General features: G+C 41.3%; 1 protein-coding gene and 1 pseudogene across 5 annotated transcripts; one reads left to right on the top strand and one right to left on the bottom strand.

Annotated features, from left to right (window-relative positions):
- The first annotated feature begins 712 nt into the window (after positions 1 to 712).
- Positions 713 to 13,243, top strand: LOC139912146 (histidine ammonia-lyase-like; annotated as a pseudogene). Its single transcript, XR_013504072.1, has 20 exons — positions 713 to 963; positions 1,047 to 1,098; positions 1,657 to 1,687; positions 1,809 to 1,883; positions 2,621 to 2,693; positions 4,267 to 4,333; positions 4,466 to 4,503; positions 4,790 to 4,915; positions 5,336 to 5,475; positions 5,609 to 5,656; positions 6,500 to 6,647; positions 7,823 to 7,918; positions 8,193 to 8,251; positions 8,936 to 9,016; positions 9,197 to 9,262; positions 10,694 to 10,859; positions 11,822 to 11,956; positions 12,382 to 12,490; positions 12,929 to 12,998; positions 13,098 to 13,243. The product of XR_013504072.1 is annotated as a histidine ammonia-lyase-like (transcript).
- Positions 13,244 to 13,591: 348 nt separating this feature from the next.
- nfyba (nuclear transcription factor Y, beta a) lies at positions 13,592 to 20,740 on the bottom strand. Of its 4 annotated transcripts, none has more exons than XM_071899856.2 (7): positions 20,648 to 20,740; positions 18,615 to 18,708; positions 18,088 to 18,218; positions 16,959 to 17,156; positions 14,965 to 15,043; positions 14,697 to 14,776; positions 13,592 to 13,866 (listed from the first exon to the last, which is right to left on the bottom strand). In XM_071899856.2, the coding sequence occupies exons 2-7, from the start codon at positions 18,706 to 18,708 to the stop codon at positions 13,834 to 13,836; spliced, it is 615 nt and encodes a 204-aa protein (XP_071755957.1). In that variant the 5' UTR covers positions 20,648 to 20,740; the 3' UTR covers positions 13,592 to 13,833. The 4 variants fall into 4 exon arrangements, with proteins under 4 accessions (XP_071755957.1, XP_071755960.1, XP_078138132.1 ...); XM_071899859.2 differs by having other exon boundaries at positions 14,965 to 15,034; XM_078282006.1 differs by lacking the exon at positions 20,648 to 20,740 and adding an exon at positions 20,518 to 20,559.
- Positions 20,741 to 22,010: the final 1,270 nt, after the last annotated feature.

The following is a 22,010-nucleotide window of genomic DNA, read 5'->3' as shown; positions in this document are numbered from 1 at the left end:
CATAAACATACTGTCTTTAAAACAGTTCACCTTGTACATCATGGGAAAGTTGTGAAACACACAGTGATCGAGGGTTAGGGTTGGTCTAGTTGACAAAAGTCCTTCAAGACATGCAGGTGCACACACACATACAAACACAAACACACACATACACACACGCACACATGCACACATTGTAAATGTTTTATTTGCATTTATTGGTAATTACACAGGAGTCAAATATCACAGCGGTTCAACAGAGACATTTAAGGATGCAAAAAGCATCATGTCTTCTATATGGACAAGACGTGAACTAGGCTGTTGCACACACACACACACACACCGACACACTGCATAGTAATAAACCCTTGTAAACCTGAGTGAGTGATAACACGTTTAAATGAATTAGTACCCCAGGATATAAATTGTTCAAATGTTTTCACATCGTTCTAGTAATCTGAACTCATTCAGTCCCTCCAAGCTCCACAATCTCGACTAACGTTTGACTTTGTGATGAGCATAACTAAACTTTGTACCAGCTGTTAATGAGTCAGAGAGAGCAGTCAATGTTTTGCATGTTTCAACAAGAACAAGTTTGACTTGTTCAACCAATATGTTTTTGTATATATTTGGTTCTCCACAGCCTCTCGTAGATCATTGCTGCAGAGGCTGGAAGAGGCTTGTTTTCCCTCTCTGCCTCTCCATCTCTCCCTCTGAGCGTGTTGCCGGGACGATGCTGTGTGTGTCGGTGTGTGTTCGGGGCGAGTGGCTCCGGGTGCCCTGCGGCGGCGGTGGCGGCGGCCCCTCCGCCTCCGTCCGGTGGCTGGGGTCCGAGGCCCTGCGACGCTACCGCCGGGGCCAAGAAGCTGGAGGAAGGAGCCGGGGAGGAGGCCGTCAGCATGCGGAGGTGCCCCAGAGGAGAGCTGCTCGACCCGGACGACCGGGCAGAGGACGTCCTGCAGGCCGACGACTTCCTGCAGCTGGGTAAGCATCTCCGACCCCTGTCCCGCACAGAAGGCTTCGCTGCTCTCTCGTTTTCTGATTGTAAAACGGTTGTTTCTCTTCAGTCGTCGAGGGGGAGGAGGAGAAGTTCGATTCGTCTCCACTGGCCACAGCTACGTATCCTTCAACTAACTCAAGGGTTCCTACATGTTTTCAGGGCCAAAGAGCCTCACATAGACACATTAGATATCATGTTGTCCTGTGGATCCCCATCTGAGGGACTCTTCAGTGGTTAGGTATGAGTTTAGGAGAGAACTGAATCTGCACTGAAGCTAGACAGCTACTCAACAGGTGGCCAAATTCCTACATTCTTTCGTTGTGCAACAATTCAAATATATTGTCGAAATTGATTCTCATGATCATGAGGACCCCTTACAGCCCCTTCAGGACCCCTGGAGGTCCCAGGACCCTACTTTGGGAATGACTGAAATAGCATGATATGCATACAGAATGTGTGATAGTTTGTTTTATCTTTTATAGTTTTCTATTTTTGATATATCACTTCTTCTTCTTCTTCTTCTTCTTCTTCTTCTTCTTCTTCTTCTTCTTCTTCTTCTTCTCAGTAGTAGTAGTAGTAATCATTATTGTTATTTTGTGATGGACACTAAAATACATCTTGTCTTTTGTGAAGTGATTACTGAACTGTGCAGAAACATTCTCTTAACCAGTTTCCAGTAGGGAAAGCTCTTATCAAGAGCCCAAAGAGGTTGGTGTCTTGCTTTTATGTGTATGCTTTAGTACAGTTTTGCTAAATCTATTAACTTTTGACAGTTCTTACCACACAAAAAGTGCAGTGATGCTGTTCTTCCTGTCGTTGCTTGTCCCAGTACCTTTCCCTGGACGGCAACAGCCTGACTACAGCTGATTTGGTCAGCTTGGGCAAAGGCATGTTCAAAATAAAGGTGAGAAAAACTCACATATGTTCTGTGTATTCTAAAATGAGGGAAGAGGCAATGACAAACAGGCTGAAGCTGGGGCCAGTTGCATAAAGATAGACCTGGTCTTAGGGTTAGGGTTAGTCCGTTGTCCGGGCAGCGCTGATGACACGTCCGTCTCCGTCAGATTTCGTCCCTGTCAAAACGGACGGACGGATGGATTCGTCACCACAAATCAGAGGCGTTTTTTTTAAAATAGCGTTGACATTCCAAAACAACCCAACAGACAGAAATCTATCCGTTAGTAATTCTGTCCGTTTTCTGACGGATCAGTGTGGCCGCGGCTTCAGACTTAAATGTGACCTTAAGTCAAACTTGCTATAGACACTTACATTTACCTGTTCCTACTACTTCTTGATTGTTGTGGATCTCGAATGGCTTGTTTCTGTCACTAAACACTCGCTCCCTTCTTAAGGCTCTTTCCAAAAACAAATATTCAATACTCTTTAATGAAACAGCTTCAGTATTTAAACTTCCCACTCTGACAGTTAGGCCGACTCGTTGCCATAACAACAAAGTTATTAATTCAAGATTAGCCAGGGGGGAAGGCGGCTAACTTTTCCTACCTCAAAATAAGTCAGTTGTCAGATAGTCTTAATTAGACTAGTCCACCCTGAGAATCTAAGACCAGTCTAAGGCTTAGACTAGACTAGTCTTAAACCAGCTTTATGCAACTGGCCCCTGATCTTGTGTTTTCCTCCCAGTTGACTGCTGAGGCTGAGCAGAGAGTCAGGAAAGCCAGAGATGTCATCGACACCATCATAAGAGAAAACAGAGGTATGGAGTTTCAATTTTTTACTTTTTTCCACATTTTAGAATAATAGTAAAGACATCAAAACTATGAAATAACACAAATGCAATTATGCAGTGACCAAAAAAAGTGTTAAACAAATCCAAACTATCTTATATTTTAGATTCTTTGCCTTGATGGAAAGGCAAAGGGTTTAGAAAGAAATTCATACACAGGATCAACTTTACTATTTATATTTGTCTAAGAAATAAATTTCAAGCATTTAAGCAGAAGACTTTAGATCAAAATGGCTTTAAGAGAATGAAAAATTCAGATTTATTAAAATCTGTAATATTTGCAGATGATACAAATTTATTTTACTCTGGGAAAAATTGACAACAACTGATGGATACAATTGAAGGAGAATTGAAAATCCTAAAGAAATGGTTTGATATTAATAAATTATCATTAAATTTAACTAAATTCTGATACAAAAATAATGATTAATGATGTAGAAATTGCGAGAGTGTATGAAAACAAATTCTTGGGTGTGATAATAGATCATAAGCTCTGTTGGAAATCACACATAAATCATGTTAAATTAAAAATGTCTAAATCTATTGCAATATTATACAAAACTAAGGACATATTGAATCATAAATCATTATACATTCTGTACTGTTCACTCATAGTTCCATACATGACATACTGTGTGGAGGTATTGGGAAACATTTATAAGACAAACACAAATGCTATCTTCTTACTTCAAAAAAGATCCATAAGAATAATCAACAAAGCTGATTATCATGACCCAACCAACCCATTATTCATTCATTCACATACTTTAAAATGTATGGATATAGTTAACTTTAAAACGATACAAATAATTTATAGAGCCCAAAACAAAACACTTCCAGACTGTATGTAGGTCAAGACAAATGTAAAAAATAGATGTGTGTCAGTTGTAGGGGTTCAATTATGGAACAATGCAAAAGATGAACTAAAAATGTGTAGTACTTTAGGCAAGTTTAAAAGAATGTTTGGAAATGATATATTTGACAGTTACAAAACTATTAATTGAATACTTTTTGTACAGTAAAAGGTTAATCGTTTGTTTTTCATTTTTTAATTTATACATTTTGGGATAACTGTAAGTAATGGAATAAGGGTAGGCATAATAAGCTTTGGCTTCAGCCTATACCTTTTCAGTCATGAATGTATTGTATTTGAGATGTTACATTTGATTTTTTTTATTTCTTTGTTTCAAACACAGTGAAATATGTTGATTCACTGGAACTGAATATGACCGAAATAAACTAAACTAAACTAAACTAAACTAAAAACAGTACATTCAGTAAGGTGTGTGCAAACTTTTGACTGGTAGTGTGAGTTAATTTCCAAAATCCTGGAACATTTTGGAGTCACTGCCTGATCTATCTATCATTCAATATTTCTAAAATATAGATGGTCCAATCAGTAAAAGTGTTATCATTTTGTCAACTAAGGACTTTGTTAAAAAAACACTACTGTGATTTGTTTGTTGTTTTAATTTGTTGCTGTCAGTTATTTTGAGATTGACCAGATTGAATCTTTTCCAACTTTAATTGTTCTTCCCTGCAGTTGTGTATGGCGTCAACACCGGCTTTGGCAAGTTTGCGCACGCACTCATACCGAAAGAACAGCTCACGTAAGTGGTTGCTAATTAACTGTGAGAGAACAAAAGAGTCTGCTCTACCTGAACAAACACTCTGTCCCACCAAGGTGTCACTGAGTTTATCGGGAATGTGTGCAGACAGCTGTCCTCTACTTGTCTCTGTAGGCAGCTGCAGGAGAATCTGATCCGGTCTCATAGTGCTGGTAGGTCATCTTTATTGGGAAACCTGAATTCAATGAATGATTCAATGAATGATGATGAAAGAAAACATTTTCCCAGACATGGCTTACAATGGACAACAGGGAATAATAATGTCCTGACTAGGGTGGGAAGGTCATTCTCACACATTCAAATATTCACTTTCACAAGACAGTTTTTAACCAGATGTCTTTGGCTGGAGAGTGGGATGACATACAGCAACCATGATCAAGCTCCATTAATTCCCTAAAGTGTGTGTGTTTGTGTGTGTGTGTGTGTGTGTGTGTGTAGGAGTGGGCGCCCCCTTGAGTACAGAGAGGACACGCATGCTGCTGGCTCTGAGAATCAATGTCCTGGCTAAAGGGCACAGTGGCGTCTCCATGGAAACGGTTGACGCCATGGTGAAGGCCTTCAATGGTACACACACACACTAAATAATAAAGAAAAAAAAAGTTTACACAAATAAGTGCTGAATATAGCAGATCATCTTTTCAGCTTAGCTTTTAATTAGCCTTCATTTTAACTGTTTAATTTGATTGTGTTCTTTTAATGCAATTCACTTCACTGTTTATTTACATATTCGTATCTTTCTATTTCTACTTGATTTGATTCTTTTAACACAATGCATTTTGCTTGTTCTTTTATATGTATGTTTTATGTTTTTTTTTATGTTTACCTCCTATTGATGTAAAGCACTTTGAGCTGCATGTTGTGTATGAAAAGTGCTATACAAATAAAGGTTATTATTATTTATTATTATCATTATTATTATTATTAGTAGTAGTAGTAGTAGTAGTAGTAGTTTGAGATGTGTGTGTGTGTGTGTGTGCGCCCCAGCCTCCTGTCTGTCCTGGGTGCCAGAGAAGGGGACGGTGGGGGCGAGCGGGGACTTGGCCCCCTTGGCCCACCTCACCCTGGGCCTGATGGGGGAGGGCAGGATGTGGTCCCCGCAGAGCGGCTGGGCCGACGCCAAGGCTGTGAGTCAAGCTCCAAACACTCATTCCTTACACAGAGACACGTTCTTGAATTTTCCTGAAATGACTGATTGATTGATTGACTGATTGATTGATTGATTGGGTCCATGTTTGCTGTTTTCTTCTGTTGTTGCAGGTCCTGGAAGGCCATGGGCTCACACCTCTAGTGCTGAAGCCGAAGGAGGTAATAGGCTCATGAAGAGGCTTTGTTCTTAAAGTCCCCGTGAAATGAACTCCCATATGAATTCCAAACAATAAAACCATCACAGATTTTTGAACAATCCCGCCTCTCCTATCAAATAAAACTGCCTCTCTCTCCCTGACTCATATTCCATTGGTTTAGACTTTTGAATGATCCCTCGCTGTGTTATGTCCCGCCTCAACATCCTGTTTCAAAAGGAAATGCATCAAATCAAGGAAGAAAAGATGCTGTTTCATGGGGTCTTTAAAGGATAACACCGACGTGATTTAATTTTTTTTCCTATTCCCATTAATACCCATGAAAGTTTTAAACCCACCAATGTATTTGTCATAGTCAGAAATTACTACTGTCTGAAGTCATGGGCTCCTGATGTTTTCAAAAATACATTAAATACAGCTCAGAGACATACTGCTGCCTTGACTACCATAATCCATCATTTTAAGTAACAAGTGTATTGTATTTTTTCCTTATATGACTTTATAATCATATAATCACAATCATTGCAGTTGCAATCGTATCAAAAGTAGAGATCATTGTGCGTCTCCAGCTAGATGTTTCCTCCCAGTCTCTTTCTGTGCACAGTAATGGAAAAAGTGCAAATAGTCCACTTTAAATGTGATAATTAGCTGTGTGATTAAGTCATACGAGGTGTTTTTAATGTATTTTTGAAAACAGCAGGAGCCTATGACCTCCAGGAGATAGGACGAAGCTGCAGTAGAAAAGATTATAGCAACAGAAAAAAAGTGAAATTACAGCAGTGTTATCCTTTAATGTAGACTTTATAAATTTCAGTCGATCAATACAGGTTATTTATGATGATTATAGGGGATTGCTTTGATCAACGGGACTCAGATGATAACGTCTCTGGGAGCGGAGGCGGTGGAGAGAGCAGTGGGCGTGGCCAGACAAGCTGACATCATCGCTGCCTTGAGCGTGGAGGCCCTGCGCGGCACCACTAAGGCCTTCCACAGCGGTACTGATGCCACAAGCAATTATTCCCTGAATATTGACTTGAAGGCAGCCGCCTCCTCCAAGGCTGCCGACCGTAAGCCCCGCCCCACTCTTCACTTAGCCAACCACGGTGTGGCACTGTGCCTTGCTCACCTTGACTACCAATGACTGAGTCTTATTCTTCTCACTTGGTGAAAGAGTGGCAAATCTTGTCATGTGTTTGTGAATGAATTGTTGGACGATCATTTCAAGTTGAGGAATCCAACTAAAATTAGCTGTTGTGGGAATGTGAACATGTGGCTGTTGGCTAGCTAACGGCTAACTAGCTTGCTGGGCAGGTAAAGGTGTGAAAAATTTCATAATTTACATGATTTCTTCCCAAAAAAATACTGTGTTGTATTCTTCAGTGTAGTTAGGCTAGTATGCATTTAACATACTTCATTGATATTATTAAGGTTGTCTGTGGGCCGTCCACTAACACTTGGCTGCTCAGTGATATTTTAGCAGACTGTTTTGTGCCTGGTTTTGCTGCTGGCAGGCCGGGTCATTACTTTCTTTCTACTGAGCTGCCTAGAAGGCTCAGTAGCCTGCATCAGGTTGCTATCACCATACGTGGATATTTAGCAATGAACAGTGAATATAAAATACCACTGTAGTTAGTATGCATAATTACTAGAGGGACAAGGCATAAAACGTGGAACAGTTTTGGAATAAATCATGCAAATTTTCACTTTTTTCAAATATTTAGCTGCCCAACAAGCTAGTTAGCCACAACATAGCCAAACGTTAGCAGCTAACTAGGCCAAATGTTCACAGGTTTTTGGACATTTTAGCTTGATTTATCAAGTTAATATGAGGTTCCCAACACAACACATTCACTAACAACGCAAAATGATGTTATTTGCAAGTCTTTTACAAAGTTGGCAGAATAAGACTCAGTTGTTGGTAGATGAGATGAGCAAGGCACAGTGCCACACTGTGGTTGGCTAAGTTAAGAGTGGGGCGGGGCTACTGTTGGCAGCCATAGAGGAGGTGGCTGCCTTCCAGTCGACGCTCAGGGGACAAAAGTCCTTTGTGCTACAGATACACACTCACACACACACACACACACACACACACACAAGCAAGCGTGCGACACAGACGCTGGAAAGTTGTAAACAACAGAAAATGAATTGTTGTGTTGTTCTGTCCTGCCAGCTGTCCATGCAGTGAGACCGCACCCAGGTCAGATGGAGGTGGCAGAGAGGCTTCGCTCTCTCTTAGACTCTGAAGTCTTCCCCTCCCAGATCTCAGGTAGGAACTGAGGGACGAGATCAAGTCCAAAATGGTTTCCAGTAGCCTACCTTGTTGAATCCAAGCCTCAAAGACACAAAACAAGTTCCTACTGGTACTAGTAGTAATAAAGTGGATACTGAATGTATGTAACACACACACACACACACACACACACACACACGCACTTACTGCATGTCTTATCCTATAGGGTCTACATCTAAACAATGAAATCTGTTTTTATGCTTTTCTACCATTTCCTGCCTCTGATTTCCTTATGATGTATTTCCTGCAGAGAGTCATAGATCATGTAAACGTGTTCAGGATGCCTACACACTGCGCTGCATCCCACAGGTACTGTGTGTGTGTGTGTGTGTGTGTGTGTGTGTGTGTTTGTATATGTATAAACATGGCACACGTGGATTAAATGTGTTTCTTAATTGTTCTAGAGAGGCATTTTTTAAACCTTTGTTTATTGAGGGAAAGCTGAGCCTGCATGCTCTTTTTCAGCAACACACTGCTTCACACTCACACTTTTACACACATTTACACCTGGCAGCTGACCAGTAAAACCAGACAATATCGTCATTGTCAAGTGAAAGCCTCTGTAACCCCAGTTTTGGTGATTTCCATGTTTTTTTAAGGTTATTTTTTGGCATTTTTGCCTTCACTGGACAGTAAATAGTTGAGAGAGACAGGAAGGATTAGTGACACAGGTCCCAGGCCGGATTCAAACCCAGGACATTGCGAGGACATGATATCCAACTTAACCAACTGAGCCAGTGATTTCCATGTTTTACCTTAAATTGAAGGATTACACACTCCTCTATGGGTTGAGAAAATTCAACAACCCTCGGACGATGATGAAAACCTGATGAAAACCTTTCAAAACCCAGTGGATAGACTGGAAAATGGCCCTTCGAGCTGAAAACAAGGCCGTTTTTTGCTCTTGAAACGTCAACATTTTGGAGAAACAAGGCTTTCACCCAACAATGGAGGCAGAAAACTTTCACCGGCCTTTGTCTCTTCTTGCCGCAGGTTCATGGAGTGGTGAACGACACCATCGCTTTTGTCCAGAGGCTGATTTCCACTGAGCTGAACAGCGCCACCGACAACCCAGTATCCTGCTTTTCCTTCAGTTTCCTCAAGTTCCCCACGTTATAAAGCAGGGAGGCTGTAGCTTCTAGTCTTGTGTCTGCTGTTATCACACAGTTTAAGCCACAGGGAGGCAATGTTGGACAAACCTTCGACTGCCAAACTGACACTAAAGCACCTCATGAATCCTCAACTCGCCTCCAGCTGGTTTTCGCTGAAACCGGTGAGACCATTTCCGGTGGGAATTTCCACGGAGAGTATCCAGCCAAGGTAGAGTCACACCAAACTGATACTGAGAATCCCACTGATTTATCGGCCGTGATATTTCTCCATCCCTCCCTCTCCTGCAGCTTTATCTAGGGTGACGGTGTTTGTGTTGGCGCATGTGAGCAGCGTGGGGAATTAATGCCAGTCAACGGCCAAATGCTTGTAAATTTTGGCCTTGGCAGGACACCAAACGTAATCTGAGTGACTGAAATAGTGAAAGTGGCTGGTGAATAAAAAAATGAGAGAATTTAGAAAAGTGAAAGGTTCAGGGCATCAAGTAGCATCACTGTCCCCTATGGCCTCTAGTGCTTTTAGTATATTCTGTTTACATTTACATTTCTTTTGCATCCAGAGCATCTTAACAGAGTGAAACAGTCAGTAATTGAAAGAGTACAAGAATGTCCTACTCAAGTAGAAGTATTGTTACATTGCTTATGTTTTACTTAAGCAGAAATAAACGTGCCGGTGTAAAAATCTACTGAAGTAAAAGTAAAAAGTGTCTCATTTAAAAGTTGCTGAGTTCCTTTTTTAGAAAAGAGAGCGTTGTTAGCTGGGATCTTTTCCATGTGATTCTAAAAGGAGAGAGTTCAGAGTTCAGACTAGATTCTTTTGATCGGAATATTTGGAAATTACAAAATAAAGTGTGTGAACAAAGTAAAGCCGCTCACTGTGAATGGCAGTGAGCAGTCAATAAACGGTGCAGTTTCTATGGAGAGGCACAAACTCTATACTCTGTAATGGATGTGATTTAAAATGTGTACAATACTTCAGTAAAAACATACTTAAGTAAAAGTTCAAGTACACAAAAAAAGCTACTCAGTTACAGTAACGTGAGTAAATGTGATTAGTTACTTCCACCCTTGGAAACAGTGATACAAGCTAAGGTAACACTTTACAATAAGGGCCACTAAGTTAAGGGTTAGTTAATGCTTAATAAGCATTAACTAACCCTTAATTAACAGTTAACTAATGTGTCTGGTAATTATTTACTAATGGTGTTCATGTTAACTAAGGTATTAATTTATACATTATTTAATAGTCATCTTTATAATCTATTAAATAATGTATAAATTAATACCTTAGTTAACATGAACACCATTAGTAAATTACACATTAGTTAACTGTTAATTAAGGGTTAGTTAATGCTTATTAAGGTATATTAGTGTTAGTTAATGCTTATTAAGCATTAACTAACCCTTATTAAGCATTAACTAAGCCTTAACTTAGTGACCCTTATTGTAAAGTGTTACCCAAGCTAAAATTCCTAGATCACCAAAATTATAAGCAACTGACAGTAAGGAGAGCAAGATGGATTTTCTTGCCTTTGATGTGATTCAGTGGGGAAAAGGTGACCTGAGGTACTAGCCTGAAGATGGGGTGTGTGTGGGCTGTGGTCTGTGTGTCCCCCCCCCCCCCCCCCCCCCCCCCCCCCAGGCTCTTGACTACCTGGCCATAGCGGTCCATGAGCTGGCCAGTATCAGTGAGCGGAGGATTGAGAGGCTGGTGAACCCGGCGCTCAGCGAGCTGCCGGCCTTCCTCGTCCAGGACGGAGGATTTAACTCGGGCTTCATGATCGCCCACTGCACCGCCGCTGCTTTAGGTCTGTCTGCTGATGGGGGGTGTGAGTGGTAATTTGTACATCAACCTACGACCTTTGGGGCGGTGAAATCCTTTCAAAACCTGTTGGATAAACAGACATTGACGTTGATGATGTGCTTTCGAACTAATCAAGGGTGCATGAGCTTATTAAAAGGAGTGTGTTTTATAACTAAGGTTGTAGTATGCAGGTGTGTTTCTGTGGTTTTACAGAATAAGCTTTCAAACTCACCTTCTAATCAAGTGTGTTTGTAGGGGCTACGGCATGTAATAACCAAGTGTTTGTGAGTTTATAGTGCATATACTTTTAATTAAGTGTGTGTTTACAGGGACGATGCTTTATAACTAACCATGTAATAAACACACGGGTGAGTTTAGAGGGAGTACTGAGGACAAATAGCAGCGTTAACACGGCCTCAGGTTTGAGACAAATGAGTTTAGAGGGAGTTTATGTTTTATGACTAATAAGGATCAGGGTTCAGGGGTCAATTCATGAATGAACTCATCGATTCCAATTCAACGGAGGAAATGGAATTGGAATTTGATTCACTGAAATTCTGTAAAATTCCATGTTTTTTTGTTTTTTGTTACCACATATCTGAGATTATATGTTATCAATATTGAATATTATAAAATGTTAAAGGAGGTATTTCAGGTGGTATTTGATGCAGAACATGTAATCGTAATCCATACATTATGATTGAATGTGTTTGATTTGTTTAACTGTCTATTATTTGATTTATAATGTTCAGCGAGTCGAGACAAACTCTCTTAGAAGTGGAATTTCATGGGATTCAGTGGAATTCAGTTGTTTCCTGTCATTCTAATTCAATTCACATTCTGTTTCCTTACCGCTGGGAGACTTTAACATTCACACAACACTGGAGTCTCTCAGTTCAGTTCATGAATGGCCCCGACCCTGCTAAGGTTGTACTAGTCCAGTGTGTATGTGTATTTCTGCTGCAGTGTCGGAGAGTAAGGCCCTGTGCCACCCGTCCTCCGTTGACTCCCTGTCCACCAGCGCAGCGACAGAGGATCACGTGTCGATGGGCGGCTGGGCGGCTCGCAAAGTCCTGAGAGTGCTGGAACATGTGGAGCAGGGTGACACTGTTTACCTGCTTGAGACTTGACTTGACTTGGGTTCTGGTGACTTGGGACTTGACTCTGACTTTGTACTTTGATGACTTGAAAAGGTTTCTAAAGTCTTGACTTGAGATCTTGTGTTTATGTAAATGACTTAGATTGAAAGTGATGAGATTTGTTCCAGCAGACGACTGAATTTAAATTATTTTCTGAATTTGTATGGAATGATTGAATTTATTGAAGTTGAAACTGATTATAGAAATCAAACTCATGATGCTCTTACCAAGTTTTTATCCTATTAAAACCATATTGCATTGAAAAGTCCTAGATATTTAGTTTTCTTTAAGATATTAAATTGATACTGGACTCTTGATTTGTTCTGACTTGACTTGTTCTACATTTAGACTTGAGACTTGACCACGGTCTCATCATTTGTGTTGCAGTGCTGGCTGTGGAGCTGCTCTCCGCCTGCCAGGCTCTGGAGTTCCTCCATCCTCTGAAGACCAGCGCTCCTCTGGAGGAAGTCCATGATCTGCTGCGCTCTGTGGTCAGGTGAGAGACACGCAGCGGGGCGGCCCGGTGAGCAGGCACACCGCCCTCCAGAACTCGCACAGCATTATGGGTACATTTAGATGTCAGCAAAAAAAATGCGGCCGAGCAGGACTTCGTATCGGTATCGTTTCTTTCCCCTGGATTAGAAATAACCTACTGCTCAGTCAAAGATGATAGTTGACTGCATCTTTTTCACACTTTTTTAACTGTTTTATCAGTGAAAAGAAATATTCTCTGGTTTATTAATGGCGACAGAGGTTCTCAATCACACGGTATCAAAGGTTCATGTAAATATCTTAACGCAAATAAGACCTTAACCAGAGCCTCCGAATGCCAGCTCCAGGTCTGCTGTTCTGTAACTGGCCCTGACCTTTGACCTCAAGTGAATCTCCCTAAGCATCAAATGAATGAGGTGCTGACTCCTGTTTGTTTCTGCAGGCCTTGGGACAGAGACCGCTTCATGAGTCCGGACATAGAGGCTGCTCACACACTCCTCAGACAAGAAAAGGCAAGTTTCCCCATCACGTTTCACCAAATGCATGCATAACACAGCTATAACGTTATATTATAATGACTTAATGGTTTGCATATTGTTTCCCTGTGTCAGGTCTGGATGGCGGTTCAACCGTACATGGAGAAATACAGGAAAGAGCTGGGAAGATAACCACATACTCCAAAACACTACAACAGCTTAAAAGTTGACTGATTCTGTCATTTGTGTGAACCTGAGCTGTTGAATGTGATAAATAAAAAAATAAAAAAAGAGGTGGAGGTTTACACATCACTTCTGAATTTTTATTCAAAGGATTTACATAACATTAAAGCACATGGTAATTTGTATCAACTTACAAAAGAGCTGCATGATGTGGTTTGACAGTAACGTCTCTTCTCACGGTTCAAACAGAGAAGGCGTTAAAAAATAAGCTTCCAATACAACCCTTCCCCCCCCCGTTCCCACCCCCTTCTCCTCAAAAAAACCAAACAAAAAACTGCATAAAACCGAACACATGAACACACACACAAAGAAAATCTGACCACTAAGTTATGTAATAAGACTAGCCTTTAAAATAAAGCCTCGAATTTCCCAGCTGGTTTGGATGCGCTCCAAAACATTTGGTACCTCACAACTACAAACTACACTTTCTAATGAACAGGTAGTGATTTCTCTGTACATGAGGGTTTCCTTAACCGCCGCCCCTCCCCCCCTCCCCCACCCCTCTATCCCTCCTGTCCGTCTGATGACCTTTGCCCTGTGGCGGGGTTGGAGGCCATGCTGCGACCACCGGGCCGGTGGTGACGGTGCGGTGTGTAGCCGTGGCGCTCGGGCTCGGAGAAAGGCCTCGTCACGAAAACTGGATCTGTTGTACAGCGGGGATCTGAAACACAGGAGCAGAGTTCAGTCTCTCTTTTCCAACCTGAATTTCTTGACTGGGTTTGAAGATTTTGATTTTGATTTTGGTGTTCATTATTATATATTAATAGTAGCTCAGCAACACAACTATAAACTAGGCATTATCGCTCGAGATAGTAGATGAATATCACAATACATGAAACTACAGTGAGTCTACAACTACATAATTGAGCAGTCAGATGCGTATCAGGACTAAAAAATTACATTTTCCCAAAGTAATTGGGTAATTCCCACACTTTTCAAGACCTGGAAACAGTGTTCGAAATTAACTTTTTGGCTGGTAAGCTAAAAAAAAAAAAAAACATTCACCAGCCAAATCATTTTTACTGGCCAAAATAATTAATATATATTTTTCATTTTACTGGTATCTCCTGATCAGAATCAGTTACTGTTTGAGTAGGTTTAGAAACTTCAGTACTGCTTTATGTGAGAAAAACAGGCAGCCAATCAGGAGCCTGTTTGACACAGATCCATTGTTTTGCTTTGATTTGATTGGCTCACAGTCAGCGAGAGTGTACGGTGGCCAGCAGGGATAAAGTTTGAGAACAAGCAAAGACCAAAGAGTGTATATAAGTGAGTCATTCAAATGTTATTGTCTCAAGCAGTGAGCGGCCAGTGTGTCGGGTGACTCTTATTGATTTATCCACCAAATTTTAACAGGATTTGGTGCTTGGCGGGTGTTAATTTCAGACCCTGCCTGGAAATTATCGAATTAATTTTCCATACTTTTTCCAGACCAGAGAAGGATCCTTGTATGTAGCACTGAAAACAACATATCCAAGTTGTGAAGTTTACCTGTTGATATGAGGTGGTGTACACCATGACGTTCTGTTGCTGTCCATCTGCTGTGATAATCCCCGCTGGCAGTGGATTTGCTGATGAGGAGGAAAAATAATTTATTTTACTCAATAGTTTAAACTTACAGAGGAAACTGTGGTCGAAGACAAAGAAACTGCAGAAGTGACCACAGAGAATGAATAAAATGTCTGAAGGAACAGGAGAGCTAAATGACTAACAGATGCGTTGAGATAAAACATTCGCTGGTATTTTGAGTTCCACTTACTGAAGCTGTCATCTGTGAGCTCCTCTCCCAGGCTTTCTCCCACGGACACACCAGGCATCCCCTTCTCCCCCTTCATCGCCTCGAAAACACACAGGAAAAATTACACATGTGAGCATGGCTGCCCCAATTTCAGCCCATACCAAGACTGTTCCCAATTACTGCAATGCACTGGAGGCCAGGGGTTAAAGTGGGCCGAAACGATCCGGAACGGCGTTTCGGCCCCTTCGATTAATAAGTAAATAAATCTAATTGGCAGTTTCATATATAATAATGTCAAGCGAGTTCACAGGGCTGCCAACTCTCACGCATTGACCGTGAGACTCACGCATTTCACACGCTCTCACGCCACAAGTCGCAGTGAAAAACAAATTCATAACTGATAGAGAGCCTAAGTCCCTCCCCTTCCGCTGTCCCCCATGGGACCTTATTTCGGAAAAAATATGTACGGTAGTCAACGGCGAGAGACAAATAATTGTTTGATCCCGATTGAATTGTGCCATGACTTACACATATGATGTTTTGTCAATTTAAAAGATAATTTTGCAAGTCAAGAAAGTCGCAGTTTGTTGTAAAACAGTACAGTAACGTTTAGTTTTGTGTGAAACCGCTCAGTGAACTACATCTCTCGTCTCGCACAATATACGTCACCAACACCAACATGGAACGAAACATAGGAAACACACAGGCATCGCGTTAACGTTAGCCCCCACTGTACTAAAACTATCCTAAACCAGTTTAAATCCGTTCTTACTGTCTACCTTCCAGGTTGTGTATAATACTCCTGCTATCTGAGAGGGCTCTGGGTAGCTTGTGGAGAGAGGAAGTTACGTCACTTGTGCGACTTTTGGGTGTGTAGTCTTTCTAATTACGTATTTTTACAGTCTTATAGTTCAACAGTTTTACGACAAATTGCGACTTTCTTGACTTGCAAAATTATCTTTTAAATTGACAAAACATCATATGTGTAATTCATGGCACAATTCAAACGGGATCAAACAATTATTTGTCTCTCGCCGTTGACTACCGTACATATTTTTTCTGAAATAAGGTCCCACGGTGGTCCACCGGAAGGGGAGGGACTTAGGCTCTCTATAACGTCGCGGCGCGAAGAGGACACTGACAGCGCACGAGACGAGACAGAGCAGCACCGTGCAGCAGAGAGTTATTCAGACCATCTGAATAGCGAGAAATATACACAAATCTATTATATTGTAATTTATTCCCATGCATGGTGCTCAGAGTAATCTCAGTCCGCGGCTCTTCTGCGTCTCTCCCTCTCCTCTCGCGCCGTGCGCACGCAGGCAGGAGTGAGAGTGAGTTACTATGGTTACGGGGACGCTCTGTGTCTGTCGCTCTGAAACTTTCTCGCGATTCCCAATAATAGGTTTTTAGGTTAGTATGCAAAATCATGAATGTAAGCACCTCAATGCTGAAATCTAGTAATATAACATAATTTTACATTTTTGGTTAACATTATACAGGGTTGCTGTTTCTTGACTTAATCCAAGAGGTTAGGTGGTGTAGAAATGCAGGAAATTTGTTTTAAATTACTATTTTTTTCTGACCCCCCCACCAATTATGTATCTTAGCCCCCCCCCCCCCCCCCCGGGAACAGGGTTCCCCCACCTGCCAAATCCCACTTTAACCCCTGCTGGAGGCATACTGCGGGTTTAGCCATGTCAGTTCTGTTGTGCAATTTTCAAACTTACTACTCCCTTTTCCATACATTTCTAGACCTGTGTAGGAAATTAACTCATCATTCTACTTATTACTACCTTGCTGTTTTGCGACTGCACCTGGGAATTGCTCAACTATTTTCATCTGACCACAATTTAAAAAAAATTACCTTGCAGTTGAGACAGTGACAACAAGCCTTATCCTCCACTTTGAACCATCAAATAAAAGCAAAAATGCCCCCAAAAAACGAATCTTTAAGAGGCCACATCCTTCACTGAGAGAAGTGTAAACCGTGGTTCATCCACTTTGCGACTCACCTCTCTGAACTTCTGCAGGTAGAGCTTCAGAGGCTCCACGTACATGTCGAAGCCCAGCGTGGACATGGCGAACAGGATGTCCTCTCCGTTGATGGTCTTCCTCTTCTCCTGGTGGCAGCGCTCGCTCGCCTCCGACGTGATGAAGCTGATGAACTCGCTCACACACTCCTGCACGCACTCCTTGGCGTCTTTCGCGATCTGCGGGAAATACACAGACGTACATTAAAAGAAAGGAACAGAAGGTTGTCTCATATTAATTAGCCTTAGGGCTGCACAGTTCATCCTAGAGAATCATATATTGCTTTTTTATGTTTCCATGATTAATAACTGTAATTTGGCAATTGTGTTTTTTATATATTTTAAATTCCCTTGAAAGTCCCAGTGTGGTATATCAAGCTCTCCCATTATGCATTATCAATCACAACCTTTGAATGTACAGCATATGCACCCATGTGCCCAGAACTAAAGTTAAGATGGAGAAGCAGCAGAGAAACCTTACATAGAGACCGTCTTTAGAAAAATGCATCGACGAGCAAAGTGGAAAAGAATGGATCAGCCAAATGTTAGAGATGAAAATCCTGAAAATGTTGTTTTAGTTCCTGAAAGTGGATCATCGTCTGTCATTCGGAGATACTTTGTTTTTAAACCATAAAGACGACAAACAAATACAGATTCCATGCAAAGTCTCCCTCAGGGTTTTAGCTGCACCCCAAAGTATTAAGTAGTAATTATGTATCATTTGAATTTTGTAAAATAAGATCCACAACCAACAAAAGTGAGACTGCAAGAGTGAAAACAAGACTTGTTAGCTGCTGCTACTTTGAGAAACACTGCAATGAAAAAAGTAAATCAAGTGCAATCAAATAATTAGTTTTTCCTGAAACCGAGAGAAATAATTGTGATTAATAATTATCACAATATTTAGCAAAACAATTAGGATTATCATTTTTTGCCATAATCATGCAGCCCTAACTACCATATACTGCTGTTCTCAGTAACGTAACAGGTACACACAAAAGATACACAATGTTACTTCCATAATTCATACGCTTATTCATATTTAACATTCATAGTTTTCTCTCTCTCTCTCTCTCACACACACACACACACACACACACACACACACTACCTTTCCAGTCTGTGGTACGGCATTCTTCATGATCCGGGCCACATTGGCGATAGGAAGATAGATGTCCTGTTCCCTGAAGTTCTCTTTGATGCCGCCGTCTTCATGATCATTCAGACTCTCTTCTCCGTCATCTGTGACACACACACACACACACAGATAAATCTCACTTAACAGCCTGATGTGTATCAGTGTTTCCTCTGTAATTTTTTGCAGCTGTGGTGCTTGGGGGGATAATTCTAGTTTTGTCCCGTATCTGTTGCTGCTTGGGTCTGAGTTATGTTTCAAGTTGAGGTCGTAGTGCTAGAAATGTCTTTTAATAAAACGTAATAAAATCACTACTTCTAAAAGATTTGGACTACACTTATTTCAGTTTTAGATGACAGTAAGACTAAATTACAATTTGAATTCACATTTTCTCGAGCAGTGCTGGTGCACCACTGCTAAATGAACACAGATGAAACACTGTGTGTGTTATACATAACAACGCGGGTCATGTTTGTCAGACAGCCAGCACTTTGGTTCCTCACCATCTTGAGACTGCAGCACATAATGCCCAGAGGCCATGTACTCCCCAGTGATGCCCAGCTGGGAGGCGTCGGTCGTAGAGCTGTCCCCGTCCATCTGCAACACACACACACACACACACATCAGACAGGCTGTACACCAACATTACATCGTCACTTGTCTAGTCCTCTGAAGCCAGGGCTGCAGCTAGCTTCCTATAAGGTGACTACAGGTTTCTGAAACTTCAATTTAAGACTTTAAGAACTTTTAATGCCAATTTCACACCCTCGGTATAACCCTGAAAATAAAGACAACAAATAGTAGTTTCACAAATACACTCAAAATTGGCCATTTATTAAATATCGGATATCGGTGATTCAGTGTTGTCCACCTCTCATACGACTGAGGCTCCTCTGTCCTTTGCTAACCCTAAAAGAATTTCATATTATAATTTTCAATGGAGTGTCCCATGATGGTCTTTGCTATTTCACAGGCTTTTCCACCTTTCTAAGAATAGGATTTTGGCTGAAACACTTAATAACAGTATGTTTTCAATACAAAAATATTGATACCAGCCTTCAAACCCCATACAGGTTGAAACCTAATCAGGCAACCAGGGAGATTCCCGACTTAAAAAGTATTGTGCCGAGAAGAAAACCAACATTTTAAAACTGCTGAAACCACATTTAAGATTCAAAGGCAACATTTGACCACATTTAAGACCTTTCAAGGCCTTGAATTTAGATAATCTAACTTTGTAAATCTTTCTCATGACCCGCAGACATCTTATCCAGCCAGTATTGGGGAATTTGGGGCTTGAGGTGGTTTCCAGAAAGAAATGAAAGATGGTTTAACTGCATGAGGCAATTCTGATCATAGGTTTACCAGTATGTTATTATCTCCCCACTTACAGCACAGACAGTTAAGCAGTGCTACGTTAAATCATAGTTAACAACAAAAAGAGTTTCTCAGATGTGGTTCGTTGGACAAAATGAGCTGGGGATCCTTAACTTTGGCATTAAAATTTCAAGTCCCACGGGGCGGTAGCATCCTTAACGTTTTTCACACAGATGAACATATCAATAAATAACGATCCCTCGACATTTAAAACGTTTCAGTCAATTTGTGTTGTCATAAAATGCACATTTGCCAAGTATCATATATAACAACCGATTGATTTCGACGGTACGACGTTAACTACAGGCAAAAGGGGCAGGTAAACAAGAGTCAAATTTGCATATTTACCGGCTCATGAAGTTTAAAAAAAAAGTACTAATTTTGAGGCGTCAACACACATATGAGACGATTCAACAGCTTTATCTACTCTAAATCACCCGTGCCTTGTTGAAAGTATAAGTTAAAATGAGCTAAGATATCAATTTTGCTTAGTGTTTGTGTGTACAGCAGTTGACCTCACTATACGTTAACTTAACGTTACCTCACTGACTTGGCAAAAAAAGCGGGTCCGGGAACTAGCTAGCTGTATCAATACGGTTAGCACAACAAAGTAAATTGGGAGAAAAGCTGGATAATTTAGCTATTAACCCGCAACGGTCGGTTTACGTTAGCCGCATGCTGAATTCACTAATTTGTATTTAGCTAACACAAGCTAGCTAGCTGGTCTAGTACAGCGAGTGTGTGGCATATTTAGCTGACAGTGTTAGCAGCAAGCCAGTTAGCTAGCCGTGATAACATCAAGACCAACGTTAATGGGTTCAGTGTATTTAATGAGAGGTCGTCCAGATAGCTATTACAGTTACCTGTTGCAGTTAACCTATATGGATACGCCGTGCCCTCTGCATAATTTCTCATTGTAAATCCACTGCTAGTCGCGCTTGCAAAGAAAGCTCCGGCCTGTTCTTTGTCGAGAAGAGCAGAGGACGTGGCTGCGGCCGAAATGTAATTCATATTTTTTAATAGTTTTACCCGCTGGATACTTCCTGATCAGCAGCCCTCATTCACTCAGACAACAAATAAAAATCAGACAGAGACGGACATTTCCATTCGAGCTAACGAGAAATCGGTTAGCAATCATTGGCCGGAGCCAAGCACAAACCTGCAATGAAGCCCTGGTTGGTTACCTTCTTGAAACGGCTGTTTGGTTGGACAGAAAATGGCTGCGAAAGGACCAGTCCCAGCGCGGAGCAGCTCCACCACACAGCACGTGTGTACTACCGTCTCTGACCAGCAGGGGGCCGCGCTGCGTTCAGGTGCGGCTCGTAAAGACCTAGCTCCCAGTTATCTAAAATTGTACATAATATGACTTGTCGTGCATTGAAGTGCTTTTGGTTGGAAATGATAACAAAATGGACCTTATAAAAATTCGTGTTTTTGGTGGTGGTTCTTTTATTTCAGAAATGAATACACAGCACAGAGCCCTCGGTTGTTTATTCGGCTTATGTGCTCCGCGCCCCCTAAACGTCATACTCGGGTATAACAGAAAATTCCCGCTTTCCCAGTCATATTCACCACTTTTTTGGGTCGTTTATTGTGTTATTCCCTAAATTCCGATGTTTCTGTTAGCACGTAAACGCCGCATAACCCTTTCCAGCCAGCGGGTTTTCCATCAAAGTCTCTCCCTCCCTCCGCTATTCTTTATACTCATTTGCCCAGGCTGTCCCCACAAATGTCTACACCCGACTCTTCGGTCAAAATGCAGCGCTGAATACCCAAATACTACAACCTGTAGAAAAATGCGAGGAGCCGTCTTTATTGTATAATGCCGAAATGCATGTTTTTTGTCTGTGTGTCAAATAAAAACGACGTCAGGCTGCTTAGCGGCAAAGTGGCGACATAGTACAGACAGGAAATCAATAGTCATCTCACGGGCAGTAGTAATTTTATTTACCATTTCCATTTATTTGTAAAAACGTCGTTTATCACTGTCTATTGTCAGACAACCAAACCGCAAGTAACACCCCTCGCGCATGCGCCCCGAGCCCGATTTTCGCCACCACTGAATGTTTCTGGGTCAAGGCAAGTTCTTTATGAAAACATATACAGAGAACAGCTCAGAAAAGTATTTATGTTTCACCTCAATCATCCTTGAGTAAAGTCAGGTAGGCAACTTATCCGGCCAACTATTCAGAAGTTGCAACTGTAGTAGATGCATGTATTTTGCAATTGATTATAAATTCTACAGTTTTTGCAATGTTACATTTTCTCACAGTTTAATCGGGTTTATTTGTTGTGTGATTAATAACCGAGTATGCTTAAAATCCCTGGTTAATAAAACAACTCGTGCTCTCCAGAAGCAGCTGTTGAGTTGCACATGAAGTCCTAAAGCCAGCATGATAGTTCAGAGTTTCTCCACAAGGTGTCGCCCTGCAACCATGACATGAAAAAACGAAAAGGTCCTTTTCTTAGTTAAAACAATGCAGACCCTCTTCTGGGTTCTGGGCTCTTCTAGTATGTTACAT

Source organism: Centroberyx gerrardi, chromosome 24 (assembly GCF_048128805.1).
Source record: "Centroberyx gerrardi isolate f3 chromosome 24, fCenGer3.hap1.cur.20231027, whole genome shotgun sequence".
Classification (NCBI taxonomy): domain Eukaryota; kingdom Metazoa; phylum Chordata; class Actinopteri; order Beryciformes; family Berycidae; genus Centroberyx; species Centroberyx gerrardi.
Note: the sequence above shows the minus strand (reverse complement) of the source record. Positions and strands in the feature narration are given on the sequence as shown.